The sequence below is a fragment of the Mobula hypostoma genome, chromosome 7 (assembly GCF_963921235.1).
Source record: "Mobula hypostoma chromosome 7, sMobHyp1.1, whole genome shotgun sequence".
In the NCBI taxonomy this organism is placed as follows: Eukaryota; Metazoa; Chordata; class Chondrichthyes; order Myliobatiformes; family Myliobatidae; genus Mobula; species Mobula hypostoma.
The window spans coordinates 131,124,462-131,142,756 of record NC_086103.1 but is presented as its reverse complement, the minus strand read 5'-3'; the positions used below and the strand labels follow the sequence as shown (position 1 = coordinate 131,142,756).

The following is an 18,295-nucleotide window of genomic DNA, read 5'->3' as shown; positions in this document are numbered from 1 at the left end:
TAAAGCGCCGAGCCAATTTTGACAGGTTGAGAAAGGTGCCTTCAGCAGCAAAATCTAGGCCCGCAGCAAATCGCTGATGGCTTGTGCTAGGCACTGTGTGAATCATTGCAGCAAGGTACAATCTGCTGTTTGGCAATCTGAACGCCAGCCCAGTTAGACTGGAAAGACAGGGTGACAAAATTTGGGCAAGGTTGGATCACATTAAGCGCCAAGCAAACTTGGAGAGGTCGGGAGTGGCTTCCTTGGCAGCAAAATCTAGGCCCAGTGTGAGGAACCGCGGCAGAGCCTGGGTCCTAATGCGAGGTACAATCCTCTATTTGGACAATTTAAACACTGGCCCAGATTGACTGTGGGCTCCTCTCTCCTCGATGCTATGGCTGTGAGACGCCCCCATCTACGGTTCATCATGCCTGCGAACATTGCGGCAATTTGCCCCACTAACATGATGAACCGATACCGAGGCTTTGGGACTACTCATACCGCTCTGGGGATTTGGATGTAAGGACTCAATTTGGTTCCGAATGTTCTTGTTGCTGCTATTGCTGCTGCTCTTATTCTTTGCATGATTTGTGTTTTTTTTCCCTGTTTCCCTATGCTGATTCGGGGTTGGTCATTAGTTTTGTTTAATTGAGATCTTTCAGATTTCTTGCTGTGCAGCTGCCTGTAAGCAAACCAATCTCAAGGTTGTATAATTTATACATTCTTTGATAATAAATGTACTTTGAATCTTTGAACTGGGTGTTGATCATTTAGACAGGTCACCATGCTCTTCTTGGGCACCAGTACAATTAAAATCTGCCTGAAGCAGGTGGGTACCACACACTACTGAAGTGAGAGGTTAAAGATCTCAGTGAACACACCAGCCAGTTGGTCAGCACAGGTCTTATTATGTGGCCAGGTACTCCGTCCAGTCCGGATGCTTTCCATGGATTCATCCTCCTGAAGGCTTCATGTCAGCTTCAGAGACCGAGATCATAGGATCATTGGGAGATGTGGGAGTTTGCGATGGTTTCTCCATGTTCTGACACTCAAAATGAGCATGAAAGGCATTGCGCTCGTCTGGAAGAGAAGCCCGGCTGTCTCCTGTGTCGCTTGATTTAACGTTGTAGAAGGAGGTAGCACTCAAGCCCTGATACAGTTGTCGAGCTTCCTTCATCGATTCAAATTTGGTCTGGAATTTCCACTTCGCCCATGAGATGGCTTTCCGGAGATCACACCTGTAACTCCTGCAGCTCTCTTGGTCTCCAGACTTGAATGCCTCTGATGTGGCCCCCAGCAGATCTCATATCTCATAGTTCATCCAGAGCTTCTGACCGGGGAAGACTCTGCATGATTTAGTGAGGACACACTCATTCACAGCTGTCTTAATGATGTCAATTCGCCGCAGCAGGGCCCAGATCCTAATACAAGCTACTACGGTGGCCCAAATAAACTGGAAAGGCAGGGTGCTGAGGCTGGAGCGAGGTTGGATCACTCTAAGCGCCGAGCCAATTTGGAGAGGTCAAGGATGACTTCCTCGGCAGCTTACAGGCAACCACAAAGCAAGACACCCGAGAAAAACAATTAAATAAAAATAAAGACAAACTCCCATGTGCACAGAGAAAGAGAAAAATAACACCAATCATGCAAACAATAGAAGTAAGCAACAGCAGCATTCTGAACCAAATTGAGACCTTAGATACAAATCCCTGGAACAGCCGGAGTAGGCCCAAAACCTCAGTATCAGTTCATCATATTCATGGGGCAAATCGTTGCACAGTTCACAGACACAAAGCACAGTAGCCAAGGGCATTCTCACAGCTGAGGCATCATGGAGAGAGGAGCTCCCAGACTATCTGGGCTGTCACTTAAATTATCTGAACAGTGGGTATGTAACCCTCAATGAATACTACCAAATACAAATTAATGGATTATTATTACATTGGTGTTTGTGGGACAGTTGGATTTGCATCTAACTGTGCCTGCACTATAGATACACTTAATTGGTCCTATGCCAGTTTGAGAAACCCAGAATTAAGAGAGATGCAAAACGATTGCCAGCCTTTATTCTTTTTATCAGTTTGGCAGAACTTGCTATTGAAATCTGTTTAATACGTGTGAATTTTACAGACCCAAGATATCCTATCCTAGAGCTGATAAACTTAATCCATTTTAAGAGATAACAGTAACAATGTATATTATTTCACAAATATTGTATTGGTTTATCAGTTCATAGAGCTGGTGAAATTGAACTGACATGCTAATTGCAGCACTCCGAGAAGCTCAGAAATCTAGTAACATAACCGTCAAAGTGTTGTAAATGGGAACGAATGAGCTAGAGAATACCGGCTCAAATCCAGTGAAGGCAGCTGAGAATTTGAATAGCTTAACAACAAATAAAAATCAAAATTTGGCATAAAGTGTCATTAAGTCAGAGTTGCACCGCAAAGAATAGGCCCTTTGGCCTACAACGTCCTTGCTAAACTTTGTACTTATTTATCCTGGTCTCTTTTTACCCTCATTTAGTCCATGGATTTTTCTACCTTACTGATTCATGCTTCCCTAGATGCTTCTTCAATGTTTCTAACATAGAACATAGAACAGTGCAACACAGAAACAGGCCATTCAGCCAACAATGATTGTGCCGACCCAGCTAAAAAGCAAATTGAAAACACCCAGACACTAATCCCTTCTACCTACACAATATCCATATCCATCCATCTTCCTTACATTCATGTGCCTATCCAAATATCTCTAAAAAGCCTCTAATGTATTTGCCTCTACCGCCATACCAGGCAGCATATTCCAGAAATCCACCACTCCCTGAGTAAAAAACTTACCCTTCACATCCCCCTTGAATCTACACCCCACCCCCCACGTTCAGTGGTATGTCATTTCATCTTGGGAAACAGATATTCCCTGTCTACTCTATCCATACTTCTCAGAATCCTATACAGCTCTATCAGATCTCCCACCGGCCTCTGCCGCTCCAGAGAAAACAACCCAAGTTTATCCAGCCTCTCCTGATAGCCCACGCCCTCTAAACCAGGCAACATCCTGGTAAACCTCTTCTGCACCCCCTCCAAAGCCTCAACATCCTTCCTATAGTGGGGTGACCAGAACTGTATGCAATACTCCATATATGGCCTAACCAGAGTTTTAAAAAGTTGCAACGTAACCTCTAGACTTTTGAATTCAATGCCTCGACTATTAAAAACAAGCATTCTATAAGCCTTCTTAACCACCTTATCGACCTGTGCAGCCACTTTCAAGGAGCTATGAACTTGAATTCCAAGATCAGTCTGTTCAGCGTCACTGTTAAGGATCTTGCCTTTAGCTGTGTACTCTCTCTTTATATTTGTCCTACCAAGGTACAAGACCTCACATTTATCTGGGTTAAACTCCCTGCCATTTTTCTGCCTATATCTGCAATTGATCTATACTGCAATGTATTCTTTGCCAATCTTCTACACTATCCACAACTCCACCAATCTTGGTATCTTCTTCAAACTTCCTAACCCACCCATACATCACAAACAAGAGAGTTCCCGGCAGAGTTCCCGGCAGAGTTCCCTGCAGAACACCACTCTTTACAGACCTCCAGCTCAAATAAGTCCCTTCAACCACTACCCTCTGCCAGTTCTAAATCCAAACAGCCAATTCGCTGTGGACACCATGCAACTTCATCTTCTGGGTAAGCGTCCCATAAGGAACCTCGTCAAACACCTTACTAAAATCCAATGTTAACAACATCCACTACCCCACCCTCATCAATCTTTCTCATCATCCTGTCAAAAAACTCAATCAAGTTGGTAAGAGATGACCTGCCAAACACAGAGCCATGCTGGCTTTGCCTAATTAGACCATGGGCTTCCAAACATATCAAATGTATCCTATCCCTAAGAATTTCTCCAACAATTTCCCTACAGCTGACGTGATACTTTCTGGTTTATAGTTCCCAGGATTTTCTCTTGTTCCTTTCTTAAACAGAGGTACAACATAAGCTATTTGCCAGTCCTCCAGGACCTCACCTGTTGCTAGAGAGGACACAAAGATACTGGTCAAGGCCCCAGCAAACTCATCTCCTGTGTCCTTCAATAACCTGGGGTAAAGTCCATCAGGCCCTGGGGACTTATCCACCTTAATACTCATTAGGAAGCCCAACACTTCCTCCTCCTTGACCTCTAAATGCCCAAACATATATATAAACTCAGCAGTGATCTCCAGGTCTTCCATTTCCTTTTCCTTGGTAGCTACTGAATCAAAGTACTCACTAAGTACCTCACATTCTGTGCATCCAAGCAAATGTTTCCACCCTTTATCCTTGAGTGGTCTCACCCTCTCCCTAGTTATCCTCTTGCTCTTGATGTATGTATAGAATGCCTTGGGATTCACCTTATTCCTACTTGGCAAGGAATTTTCATGGCCCTTCCTGGCTTTCCTAAGTCCCTTTTTGTCCTGTGGAGGATGTGGCATATTTGCCAGTTGAAAGCCACTTCCATCATGCTGGTCAGTGATTAGTTCAGTTAAAGTCTGTGATGCTGTTCTCCCATTGCACATCACAATGCCTATTTCCGGTTCCAGGCGCTTTTGGGAATATAAAGGTTCACCCTCTTTCTTTCCTGGTCAGGCTGAAGTCATGACCACCACTGAAGGACTACTGAGATAGAGCATTGCAGGCACAGACAAGTCCCCCACGTTTGATTAGTTAAGTATCCGTTCATAGTATGCTTACTTTTTCGGTTTTATAATTTGGGAATATTTACAAGAGTATCTATTCAATTAAAAGGTAACTGAATGTACAGTGGAGTGGTTTTGGGTAGTTTAGATGAACACTTGTTTCGCTAGATGACCAGTTTAGTGTTTCAATGTTCATTTCTAAATAAATACTTAACATACCCATTTTTAAATCTGCGTCTCCTGTTCCACTCTTTGGATCCTCAAACCTGCTTTCCCACATTACATTTAGAGTAGTCAGCTGGATGTAAAGAGTGGGAGCAGGGATGGTACCCTGGGATGGCCGTGTCTCTGCCAAACGGTACTGTCAAGGTGGGTACTCCGAGGAGACTGAATGGCACTTAGTGGATATGCAGCCCCCGGGCCTATCTGTAGCTTCCAACGGGGTGGTATGGTTGCTGCTATCCAGGACATGCAGTGACGTACATACACCTCAGTGCTCTGGATGAGCACCCTGCCTATGTTAGTTGGCATAGTGAGAGAGACAGAATGGTTTTGGATGGTAGCCTTTCACACGTATGGTACCACTACGTTGTCCCAGATAATTATATGCATGGCCTTTGCGATGGAAATGTTGGCTAATGAGACGGCCATAGCTCACAACGATACTGAGGAAGCATTGACTCCGATATAGGCCGAGGTAATTGAATGGTTGCCTTGTAGAATTGGGTGGCCTTAGATTACCTCCTCACAGAGAAAGGCAGTACTTGTGCTGTCATTGGCGAAGAATGCTGCGTCTATACTCCTGATGAGTCAGGAAACATCAGACAGTTGGCTGACCATATTCAACAGTCGGTGAACAAAATTATGAAAGCTAAGCACCAGTTCCATAACCTTTCTGCTCCGGGGGAAGTTGGTGCCCTTTTGGGGCACTGAAAAGTTGCTGGACTACTATAATACACTGAGTTGTAACTATAGGACTTATAATACTGGGTATTATAATTTTGTCTTGTATCTGTATTTTAATGGGGCATCTGTGAGGGGTTACTAGCCTGAGGGCCGGATTGTCACAATGCCACGACTTTCAAGGGGTGAAGTGCCCTGTGAGGGGCATGGCGTATTTGCCGGTTGAAAACCACTTCTGTCATGCCAGTCAGTGATTGGTTGGTTTAAAGTCTATGATGCTCTCTTCCCATTGGATGGCTTGTGCACCACATGTCTATGTCCAGTTCCGGTCACAGTCAGGATATGTTAAATTGGATCAGGAAGTTTGTAGACGATACCAAGACTGTGGTGCAGTGGACTGCAAAAAAGACTATCAAAGCTTGCAACAGGATCTGGACCAACTGGGAAAATGGACTGATAAATGGCAGATAGAATTTAATGCAGACAAATGTGAGGTGTTGCCCTTTAGGAGCACAAACCAGGGTAGGACTTCCACAGTGAATGGTAAAGCCCTGAACACAGGGACCTGGGAAGACAGAACTATAATTCCTTGAAAGAGGCATCACAGTTAAATAGCATCATAAAGAGAACGTTTGGCACATTGGACTTCCTAAGTCAGGGCATTGAGTACAGGATGTGTGATGTTATATAAGACATTGGCGAGGCCAACTTTGGAGTATAGTGTGCAGTATTGATTACCTCAAACAGGAGAGATATCAATAATATTGAAAGCATAGAGAAAATTTACAAGGATGTTGCTAGTGATATATTTTGTGACTCCAGAAACTAATTGAAAGAAAAAGACAGGAGTAGAGATACATGCCTTCTTACTTTATTTTCCCCTTTCTTTCTAATGAGGCGCTCACATATAATGTGGTGATGTAATGACGTATGTCAGTTACGTACTTCTTACATATAACCCCTAATAAATCATGTAAACAAAGAATGCATAATCAAAATATATTTACAATATTACTCAAATATTATGGAAATATTAAATATACTACACTTGGCGGGTAATATCTTCCCTGACAAGGATGGTCACTTTGCTTGGCAGGTGAGGCTTGTGGCTTTGAAACTATCTCAGGCTGTAAGGCCTCCTCCATGTTGGTTGTAGGAGTAGATTCTGGGACTACAGGAAGTGGTTTTGATAGCATGGAATCCCTTTTTCTCTAGCAATTGATCCTGCTGTCCTCAACTGATTGACGTATCATCTCCAGATGACATCGGACACAAACTCCACCGTGTAGGAGAATGGTCCAGTTCTGTCCTTAGTCTTTCCAAGTACCCACTTCTGATTATCTTTGTAGTCCCTCACCAGGACTGCTTGACCAGGAGTGAAACATCAAACATCCTTGTTTGAGGAGCCCTCAGTTTGTCACAGCTGCTTGTACTGCATACTCCTTCAAAAACTGGGCTTGAGAAGATGCAATGTGAGTGCAAAGAACAACCCAGGAACAGTGTAGCTGGTGAACTGTTGGTTATGCAGTGTGCTGCATTGCAATGTGCAAAGAGGAAACTGGTGGGTTCTGATTCACTGTAGCATGCTCTAGTCACATTGCTTGCAGTATATTCTTTAGACTCTGGATAAACCTGTCTGCCAAGCCATTTGTAGCTGGGTGGTACGGTGCAGATGTCATATGCCTTATTCCAGGAAAGTCCGAAACTGTTCCTCAACAAACTGCGGTCCATTGTCACTGGCTAAGTGTTCTAGAACACCCGTCCTTGAGAAGAGGCTTCTCAACACATCAACAATGGGCGAGACTGTAGTGGAACACCTCTAGCCACTATAGCTGTATCCATTACTGCCAAGAAATATTTGTCCATGAATATCCACTTGAATTCTCTGCCAAGCTCGGGAGAAGTAGTGCTCTTGGCATCTCCTGGAAGTGTTCGTATTCTGAACAGTGTATGGGAAGCTGCTCAAACTATTGACCTATCCCAGGCCACCAAACCTTCTAGCTAGTGCTTTCATTTTAACCATCTTGTAGCTCCCTCAACACTTTATCTCTCAGCTTGAAGAGTACAATTCTCAATTCCCATATTAGGGAAACCCTGTCAATGGCCTTAACTTAACTTTTCAAGTCAAGCTTGCCGAGAGTGCATTGAAGTGGCAGAGCCTAGGACCAAGAGCATGGAACAACCTGAGGTTTGGCCAATTTAAGCATTAGGTCTGATTGAAAAGGTCAGGGTGTCGGGGCCGGAGGTGGTGGATGGGCTAGTGTTCAGCTCGCTGACTGGTGAGGTTCACTTGTCTCTGTACTGAACTTAGGCTGTGATCTGCAACTAAACGGGTGCCTGAATCCACCGCTGTGCTGACTGGCTTCATGACTACGGACTCAATTTAATGAATTTCAGTACTGATTGTTATTTGCTAATTTTTATTGTTTGAATGATTTTTTGTTTTTGCAAGTTGGGTGTTTGTAACAGTCTTTTTTTAATGGGTTGTATAGGGTTTCCTTGTTTTGTGGCTGCCTGTAAGGAAATAATTCTTAAGGCTGCATATAGTATACAGACTTTGAATCTTGAACACTGCTGCAGCATCATCCAGTACCTTTCCTAATTCACTTTCAATTCACTATTGTCGGGATTATGGCATGCAAATGGATCTGCAATCAAGTTTAGTTGTCTCAGCCAATCACAACCTCAAAATGCTGGCCCTCATGTTTTTACCACATAGACACCCAATGAAACTTCTTGGTTGTTGTATTTCACTGCTAAAAATGTCATTCCTACAGATATCCTTCCTCCAGTATAAGCTGGATATCTGCAGGCTTCATTTTGGTATCTTTGAAATGCCATTCAAGCTCATTTTGAGGAATGTCTGGAACAGCCGAGCCAGTGCCCAATTCCATTTTAATTAATTTTCCATTCACTTCTGATGCAAGCCATATTGTCTGTCAATTATCAGTTTTCACATTGTAAACCTCAAGGCTATGTCACTCTCATCATTATCAGATTTTTCATTAACAGCATGCAGATTAATATTCTTTTAGAAACTCCAATTGAACATTTTAACTTTTTCTCTTCCCTGTGCAGTCCATTGAAATTTGTTTGCCTGACATGCTGTTTGTATGTGTCCCACTTAGTTGCATTTTCTACCTTTAAACCTGCATTGATCTGGTCTATGTGAGCCCCTGCCACAATGGTAACACAATTTGTACAGTCTGGCAGGTTTCTGTTTAGACATTGCAATTTTGTTCACATTCACTTTCATTGCTGACTGCAACTCAATTGCATCTCTGGCTGCTGTTTTGGTCGATACAGTGTTTTCAATTGCTCTTTTAAACGTGAGTTGTGCTTCAATTAAGAGCCATTTTTTAATGCTTTCTTGAACAATTCCACAAACTAAGCAATCGCTCAGTGCAACATTATGTCCATCACCAAATTGACAATTTCTCCTTCCTTTTGATTCTGTTTATGAAACCTAAAGCATTCTTCAATCAACAATGGCTTTGGTTCAAAATGTTCCTGCACTATGTTCACAATATCAGCAAAGCTCATTTCGGCTGGTTTAGTTGGAGCAGTTAAAGTTCTTAGTAAATTGTATGCTTTTCCATCCATTGTACTCAGCACCACTGGCACTCATTTTTCATCAGCTATTTCATGTCCTTCAAAATGCTGCTCAATTTGTTCAACAAGCGGCCATACTTGTTGCTTGTTAGTTTTGCCTGTTTTCTGTATTTTTTTACTTGAACACTTGTAGCCCCTTCTGAAGCAAAACAGGGAAGTAGTTGGTTCAGGTTCATTTTAAAACTTTTTTGCCGCCACTGTTATATTTTGCAACTCCAGAAACTAATCAAAAGGAAAACATAACAGCTGGGATGCTTGCCTACTCAGTCCTTTTTTTTCGTTTTTTTCAAGTGAGGTGCTCACATATGACGTGGTGTCATAATGACGTATGCCATTCATGTACTTCTTACATATAACCCACAATGTATTATCTAAACAAAGAATGCTAATCAAACAATATATCTATAATATTACTCATATATTACTGAAATATTAAAAATGCTAGATCTGGAACTTGAAGACCTGAATTATAGGGCAAGTTTGAATAAGTTAGGACCATATTCCCAGGAATAGAGGAGAATAAGGTATATAAAATTATTAATGGTGTCCATTGGGTGAATGCAAGCAGGCTTTATCCCTCAGGTAGGGTGAGACTGGAACTAGTGGTCATAGGTTTAAGGTGACAGGTGAGATATTCAAGGGGACCTGAGGGGCAACTTCGTCACTCAGGACTTTAGTCGAGTGAAGGTAGATAGAACTAGGCAGAAGACCAAGCCAGCATGGATCAGGTGGGCTGAAGGGTCTACTTCTATGCTGTAGTACTCAATGACTCTATGACTTTATCAACCTGCATATGATGGGATGTTGGATGAAACCACAGCACCCAGAGGGAACTCATGCTGCTGGAAATCTTGTCAGCAGCTCCACTGCCTGTGCCAGTGCACAGAGTTTACTTTAACTACTTAATCAAAATATGGACTACAGAAGTTAATATTTTATAATGTTTTGGGCTATTGATGCACCGTAAATAGAAAAGGAAGTCATTATCTAATTCAATCTATCCATGTCACATGAAATTCATGCCACACTATTCCTTGTTAAACTTGGAGCTGAGTGAGTGTTTGCTATGTAATAAACACAAAGTAGCCTGGTCCTATAAAATATTTACAAAAGATTCCACTTACCGGCAGATAGAAATAGTCCACCACCTGCTTTGTAGAGGTTATAATTGGAAAAGGGAGCAGCGCAGATAATGATGAAGCCTCCTACTGTGGCAGCAATGACACCCAACAACATGAATACTGACCAGAAACCACGGTAAACTAAAAGCACAAACAGCACGTGCATTAGTTCAACTCATAAAACGATGGAATCTTTATTTCTCTCCGTAGATACTGCCTGACCTGCTGAGTTACTCCAGCATTTTGTCTATGGTGCACTGTTTATCCAGCATATGCAGAATCTCTTATGTTCCAGAATATTACATTTAGTCATTACCTTTATCCATAGGGGTGGAAGCATGGGAATTTCATGATACTGACTTGGTCACATTGCAGAAAGATGCACCAATGACTGCAGGCATTGATGTGTAAGTTAGTGGAAAAGATGTTGATTTACTGGGCTGTTTGCTCATGGATTAAACTGTGCAAGATTCAAAGGGGTCCTAAGGGGCAAGTTTTTCATACAGAGGTTAAGTGAGTATTTGGAACAAACTGCCAAAGTAAATGATAAAGCCCAACAAATAAATGAACAAAAGAAATTCAGATGTGTGTATGGATAGGGAAAGTATGGGCCACAAACAGGCAAATGGGTCTTGCGCAGGGATTCGAGTTAGTTGGCATGAATGAGAAAGGCCAAAGAGACTGTTTCTCTGGATGCAGTCAAACTGAAAGCAGTTGGATTTGAACTCATTGATGCAACTTGATAATTTTCCATCACATTCCTTACTGATAGGGTAAAGTAAAAACAGTCTCCAGGTTAAGGGGGAAACTAGTCAAAAATTCAACATTGAGTTGAATGCTTACATGCAAATGTACTGTCAGTTGGACTCACCTCCACAACAATCTGTGTCAGATATTCTCACACAGTTGTAGAGACCAATGACAAATTTCTCTCCAAATGTTTTACATAATAATTTGATATAATAATTTTAAACCAGTATTATCTACTGCAGTTTATCACCAACAAACATTGTAAACTGAATCAAGAAGTGAAAACTAGTGTATTTTGACAAGATACCTAAGCATTTGGTTAGAGAGTTCAGTTATGAGCTTTTCCAATGGTAAGGCAAAACTCATATTTGGCCATATTGCTTTTAATTGGCATGTAATGATTTGTTTATACATAAAAAGAAATGTGAAAGGTTGTCAGCAATTTATTGACATTGAACCAAATAATATCCATCCATGGAAAGTATGAAACATCCCTGGGAAGATCTCATCGATATAATCCCTTTTTAATTTTCAATGATAGGTGGCTCTTTTGTTTTCTTCACTTAAGGGGTATGAGTAATTCTAAAACGTTTACATTTGCAACCATAGCCTAATTGCTCTTGAAAATGTGATAGGCAGCTCCAGGCATTGAAAGAATTCCCATAGCATTTAGACCCTGCAACAATGAAGGACTTTGATCTAATTCTAACGCAGGATCATGTGGGGTTTGGATGGGGATCTACAGTTGTTAGAATTACTGTTATGTCTACTACCATTAGCCTATCACAGCAGCTCAAAAAGATGAGACTAAGTAAATCTTGGCAAGTTAGTGAAGTGCTTGCTGTAGGTGGTGTACAATGCAGTTATAATGGTGGTGGAGGGAATGAGTGTTCAGAGTACTAACAGGGGTGGCAGTTAATTGTAATTCTTTCTGCCAGAATTGTTTAGTTTCCTGAATTTTATCTTTGCATGACTGAAGCCGAGTCAATATGCCATACCTAGTTCTAGCTCGTAAGGAATATAAAAGCTTTCAACCAGTTTAAGGGATGGAAACCTATAATCTAATGAGATATTGTTGCCATGGTAACATCAGACCATTAGTGCAATGACAATCAGTTGGAGCAGATCATTTATGAGTGAAGCATAAGATGAAATTTTTGTTTGGTGCAAACTCCCATTAACCACCAGTGGGAGTTGTAAAATCTTTCAGATAGATCATAGACAATATTGGGCATTATATTAATTCATGAAATGCTCCCCATTTGCCAAGGAACATGTAATAAATATTTGACCTGATTTGTGTTATATTTATTCAGGCTAAGGCTGTATAATTATAAGTGAAATTCTGTTTGAAGCATCTTTTCTTCTGATTATAATGATCTGGTTGTCCACTTTAGGCTGAGATCTTTTTGAATGTTGTTCAATATACACTTGGAAAACTAAATATATGCAAAACTTTTGTAAATGGTAGAAGGGCCTAGGAGAGCCAGAAAGTGAATCACTTTGCATAAGATACTCAGATTCTGGCCCGTTATTGTAGTCACAGTATCCATGATGCAAGTTAAATTAAATTTCTGGCTTAGCCTTGCACCCTGGATGTTGATGGTGGGTGATGATTGTGCTAAAAAAAAGTAGAATTGAGACTGGTTGCTGTTAGTCCCGATATTGGTACAAAAAAAAATAAAACCAATCCATGAAAAATATAAAATTCACATGAATTATCTCATCATCTTGATCTCTCTTACTTAACAACTTTTCTAGTGTAAATAAACAAAAACGAATCACTTTGCGATTTCAACAAGCCAAATTTCTGAATCTCTTATAACCACTGTTACATTAACATTATCTTGAAATTTGCTAAGAAATTGCTAAAATTTAGTGTAATTACTTGTATTTACTTACTGATTGCAGTCTCATAAACTGTGGAATTATGAGCTTCTGTTGTCAAGGGGAATGGGAGAAGGTAAGCCTGTGTACAGTATTTTGAAGGAGGTTTGTTAGCTGAGGAATAAAGAAAATACAAGGGTGTGAATAACATCTAGTGATTATAACATCTGCCTGCCAAAGTCTCCCATCCATTGATGATAAACTGGTTTATCTAGTTAATGATTTATAGTTTTAGAATAGAAGTATCTGAGACCAGCATTGTCAGATATATGTTATTTTGCATAAACCATTTAAAATATTTCTGTTATCCCCTGATGCAATCTTACTATATTTTAATCCCACAATATAATTTCAAGGCATCGTACCTGATAACATAATGACCACATTTCTTAAAGATTTTAAAGTTATGCTAGTCATTCATGTTATTAATCAAAACTCCATTTCATTTGATTATGGAAGAGTGCAAGGAGCCATCTAATAGTAGACTTCTGTTCCTGAGATGTTGCTGTGTTGCCTCACCCTTAATTACTGTGAGAACTGATGCCTGGAGACAGAACAAGCCAGAACATGAGATAAACCTTTATTCAGTATAAACAACGTAGCTACAAAAATCTCAAAACTCAACAGTACATCTGTAAGTGCATTTATTTATCCAAGAACATTCAAGACGTTGATAGGAACAATGACGAATCAGTGAAAGTCAATCTAGGATTGGTTGTCCACCAATCAATAGGTGTTGGTTGTTTCCACTGTAACAACTCCTTCTTGAAGGTGATTGCTTGATTTGGATTGGAACAACTAGCTTAAACTGGTGATCAGTCCTTAGTGGTTGCAGGCTGTCAATTTCTTGTCACGATGTTGCTTGTGGTTACACTGGTGCTGGAGGTTGGCTCAGTCAGGGTAAATCGAACCCTTCCAGGAGCAGATGGAAGTCCAACTCTGTGTTTAATGATCTGCCTAGTGAACGTTGTTGTAACTGTGGAAGAACGTGCCACAACTGGTTGATGAGGCGACACCAGCAACATCCATCTATGATAACATCGTAGAATACTTTCCACATCTGTATGACAATCTCACCTGGTATGCAGCGATGTTACCGACTGTGACACTGTCTGGAGCATACTGCAGCTCTGGGCTTGAGTGACTTCACCTGTCGAACAAGGTCTGTGTGGCTGCACGTGCACCTGACCATCTGCTGTCTTGGATGTTGGATGATATAGCAGCATTACAACCAATAATGTGAACAGTTTTCTTCCCAAAAGCGCTTCAGATGGAGACTTCCCCTTGAGGCCTACAGTGCTTATAAAAGGTGTTCACCCCCAGCCCCCCTTGGAAGTTTTCATGTTTTATTGCTTTACAACATTGAATCACTGTAGATTTAATTAGGCCTTTTTTGATACTGAAATCAGATCTCTACAAAGTGATCTAAATTAATTACAAATATAAAACATAAAATATTTGATTGCGTAAGTATTCACCCCTCTAATATGGCGCAACAAATCATCACTCGTGCAGCCAATTGGTTTTAAAAGTTACATAATTTGTTAAATGGAGATCTGTTTTTGGAGCCCGACGTGCCATCAAGGTGCTTCAATTGTAAAAATACGTCTGTATCTGGAAGGTCCAATGGCTGGTGAGTCAGTATCCTGGCAAAAACTACACTCTGATGACAAAAGAACACTCCAAGCTACTCCACAAAAAGGTTCTTGAAAAGCATAAGTCAGGGAATGGATACAGCAATATCCTTTGAATATCCCTTGCAGTACAGTTAAGTCAATCATCAAGAACTGGGAAGAATATGGCACAGCTGTAAATCTGCCTAGAGTAGGCCATCCTCAATAACTGAGTGACCATGCAAGAAGGGGACGAGTGAGGGAGGCCACCAAGAGACACATGACACATGATTATGACTTTGACAACTGTGGAAGAGTTACAAGCTTCAGTGGCTGAGATGGGAGAGATTGCGCATAGAACCACCGTTGCCCAGGAGCTTCACCAGTTGCAGTGTTATGGGAGAGTGGCAAAGAGCAAGCCACAGTTAAAAAAAACCTTGCCTGAAATCTCAGCTAGAGTTTGCCAGAAGGCATGTAGGAGACTCTGAAGTCAGCTGGAAGAAGGTTCTACGGTCTGATTAAAGCAAAATTGAGTTTTTTGGCAATCAGACTAAATGCAATGTTTGTAGGCCAAACATGGCGCATCATCAAAAACAGACCATCCCTACGATGAAGCATAGTGGCGGCTGAATCATGCTGTGGGAACGTTTCACAGCAGCAGGCCTCGGAAGGCTTGGGAAGAGGAGAAAATGAAAGCAGCAAAATACAGGGAAATTCTGGAGGAAAAGCATTCTGCAAGGCAACTGCGACTTGGGAGAAGATTTGTTTTCCAGCAGGACAATGACCCCAAGCATAAAGTCAATGCTATACAAGAATGGCTTAAAAACAACAAAGTTAATGTCCTGGAGAGGCCAAGTCAGAGTTCAGACCTCAATCCAATTGAGAATTTGTGGCTGGCTGGCATGAAAAGGGCTGTTCACTCATGACCCCCATACAAGAGCTTGAGCAGTTTTGTAAAGAAAAATGTGAAAAAATTGCAATGTCCAGGTGTGCAAAGCTGATAGAGATTTATCCACACAGACTCAAGGTTGTAATTGCTGCCAAAGGTGCATCTACTAAATACTGACTTAGTAATTATGTAATCAATTATTTTGTGTTTAATATTTGTAATAAATTTTGACCAATTTGCAGAAATTTGCTTTCACTTTGACACAGAGTCTTTTCTGTTGATCAGTGTCAAACACGAACAAATTAAATACACAGCGATTCAATGCTGAAAAGCATTAAAACATGAAAACATCCAAGGGACGTGAATACTTTTTATAGCCATTGTATATGCGGTGTAATTTGATATGTCAGCAGAAAAGTGTTGACAGCCTTGGCCAATGATCCTTCCCCTCTTGATTTTAGAAGCAACCGTTTGAAGTTATTCATAAACTTATCGACTTGGCCTTCGGCCTGTGGATGGTATGGGATTCAACGGATGTGGGTAATTCTGCTGTTCCGGCAGAAGGCAGCAAACTGCTGTGAATGGAATTCCGTGCTATTGTCAGAAACAAGCATGTCTGGCATCCCAAAGCAGCTGCAGATCCGCTGCAGCTATGGAATGGTAGCCTTTTTTTTACTTCATAGGGAGTACTTCTGACCATTTGGAATAGGCATCAACCAAGACGATGTTGATACACCTGTTGATTGGGTCCATGAATGCAATATGTACTCGATTCTAAGATCTGGCAGCCTGAGGCCATGGTTATGGATTGCCTCTACTTGGATTCTTTCTGCCATAGAGCACTGAGATGGAATATCTTCATCTATGTCCAGCCAGCATATTCATTCGATTCGATCATTCATGTGATTGATGCCTGAGTGATCACAGTGGAATTGCTTCACTACCTTTGGTCAAAGTATTTATGGAATCACAATTCTCTCTCCAATCATTAGCCAGGAGTCCATCGTTGAGAGTGATGTATGATGTTGGTAGAAAGGTATGGCATCCTCCTCCAGCTTGCTGGCCATTTGTCAATGAGGTAACTGGAGATATGCTGAAAAAAAGGGTCTGCAGCTGTTTCTGCTCTGAACTTGTCGATTGTGACTGGAAGACCTTCAGCAGCATCCCATACAACCCAGTGGACTTCGCAGTCAATTGAAATCGCAACCAGAACTGCATCTTAATGTTCAGTAACCTGCTGATTCAGAAATTTGGAGATGGCAACTGCCTGACCATGTTCCTGGGCTGATGTGTACTTCATTTTAAAATTGTGGGCTAATAACATTTGGCCCACCTATGTAGACAGTTAGCTGTATACACCAGAGTACCTTTCTTAGAGCAAAAGGTGGACTAGATTGGCCTGTGATCAGCAAAGAAATTGAAATATCTGCCATAAAGCATCTTGTGGAATTTCTTCTAAGCAAAGATGATTTACTTCTCAACTTGTCCATAGTTCCTTTCTGCTGTGGTCAGTGATCTGGCTGCATGCATGACAGCTTTTTCAGAACCATTAGGGAAGATATGGGATATGACAGCTCCCACCCCATAGTTAGAGGCATCTATTGCTATGATGATTGACAACTCTGTGCTAAAATGCATCAAGAGAAGGTTGGATAAAGCATATTCTTCAGCTGATCAAAGGCCTCTTGGCATTATTTAGACCATTTCTACATTGCACCCTCGTTGGGCAAGGCACTGAGTGGCTCCCTCATTGCTGGGAGAAATGCTAAATAATGACTGATCATGCCCAAAAATTACCATAAAGTGCTGACATCAGCTGGTGGAGGCAACTTTAAGCTAGCAGTGATGTTTTCAGGATCTGAGCAACGATCATGCTCACCATGATGAATCCCAGATACTCGACTGAAGTCATCAGGAGGCTGACTTTTTCTGCCTGAAGTTGCAATCCACGGTCTTGCAGTTTGTTGAAAATGTGGTCCAGACATTGGCATAGTTCTGTCTGATCTGTGCCTGTCACACAGATATTGTCGAGACAAGCAGCAACATCACTCAGCATGGGGTCCATAAGCCATTGGAGAATTGTAGGAGCTGCCTTTACCCCGAAAGGCAGATGGAGGAAGGAAAACAACCCCTCATATGTTGTAATAATGAGAAGCTCCTGTGAATTTTTTGGCACTTTTACCTGGAGGTAGTCTTTAGCTGTCCAACTATGCAAAGTCACAACCACTGTTCAATTTTGCAAAGAGATCTATCTGCTGGTACCAGTAATGGCTATTGGTGTCTGTAGGGCCACACTAAGACCAGTTGAGAAATCTACACACAAACTTATTGTTCTGTTGGCCTTCTTGATAATGACTGTTGGAGCTGCCCAATGTGAGTAGTTGACAGCTTTGATGAGACCAGCTTGTTGCAGGTCATCTAGCTCTTACTCCACGATTGGTAAGGATGCGTATGGTACTGGTATTTTGGGACAAAATATCGGCTTTGCATTTGAACAGGAATAGAGTTCTGCCTGTATTTTGGTGCGGCAACCTAAACCTTCTTGAAACAATACTGCATAGCAATTTTTTGCATTTGTTGTTCTATAGTCTCACGTACATATGGTGGTATGGCATCAATGGACATTATTTGAACTGCCAATGTCTTCGTACAGACATCATCCAGGGGGATGTTCCAGAGCTCAAACTTGTCAATCCAGTCAATGCCAAGAGCACTCAGATCTGGCTCGTCTGTTAGGTAGCACACACCATTGACATGGTTACCATTATGTTTTGTAATTCCAGAAACTAATTAAAAGAGAAACAGAGGAGTCAGGATACTTATCTACTCAGTTTTTTTCTTTTCCTATTTTTTAGTGAGGC

At 41.4% G+C, this 18,295-nt stretch overlaps 1 protein-coding gene across 1 annotated transcript in view; it reads right to left on the bottom strand.

Moving 5' to 3' along the window:
* tmem182a (transmembrane protein 182a) overlaps nucleotides 1-18,295 on the bottom strand; it is a 47,104-nt gene that overhangs the window by 8,461 nt on the left and 20,348 nt on the right. The window contains exons 3-4 of the mRNA XM_063054015.1: nucleotides 12,948-13,046; nucleotides 10,299-10,436 (exon numbers count right to left, since the gene is read on the bottom strand). Coding sequence (XP_062910085.1) covers nucleotides 10,299-10,436; nucleotides 12,948-13,046 — 237 coding nt within the window. The remainder of the gene's footprint in view (nucleotides 1-10,298; nucleotides 10,437-12,947; nucleotides 13,047-18,295) is intronic.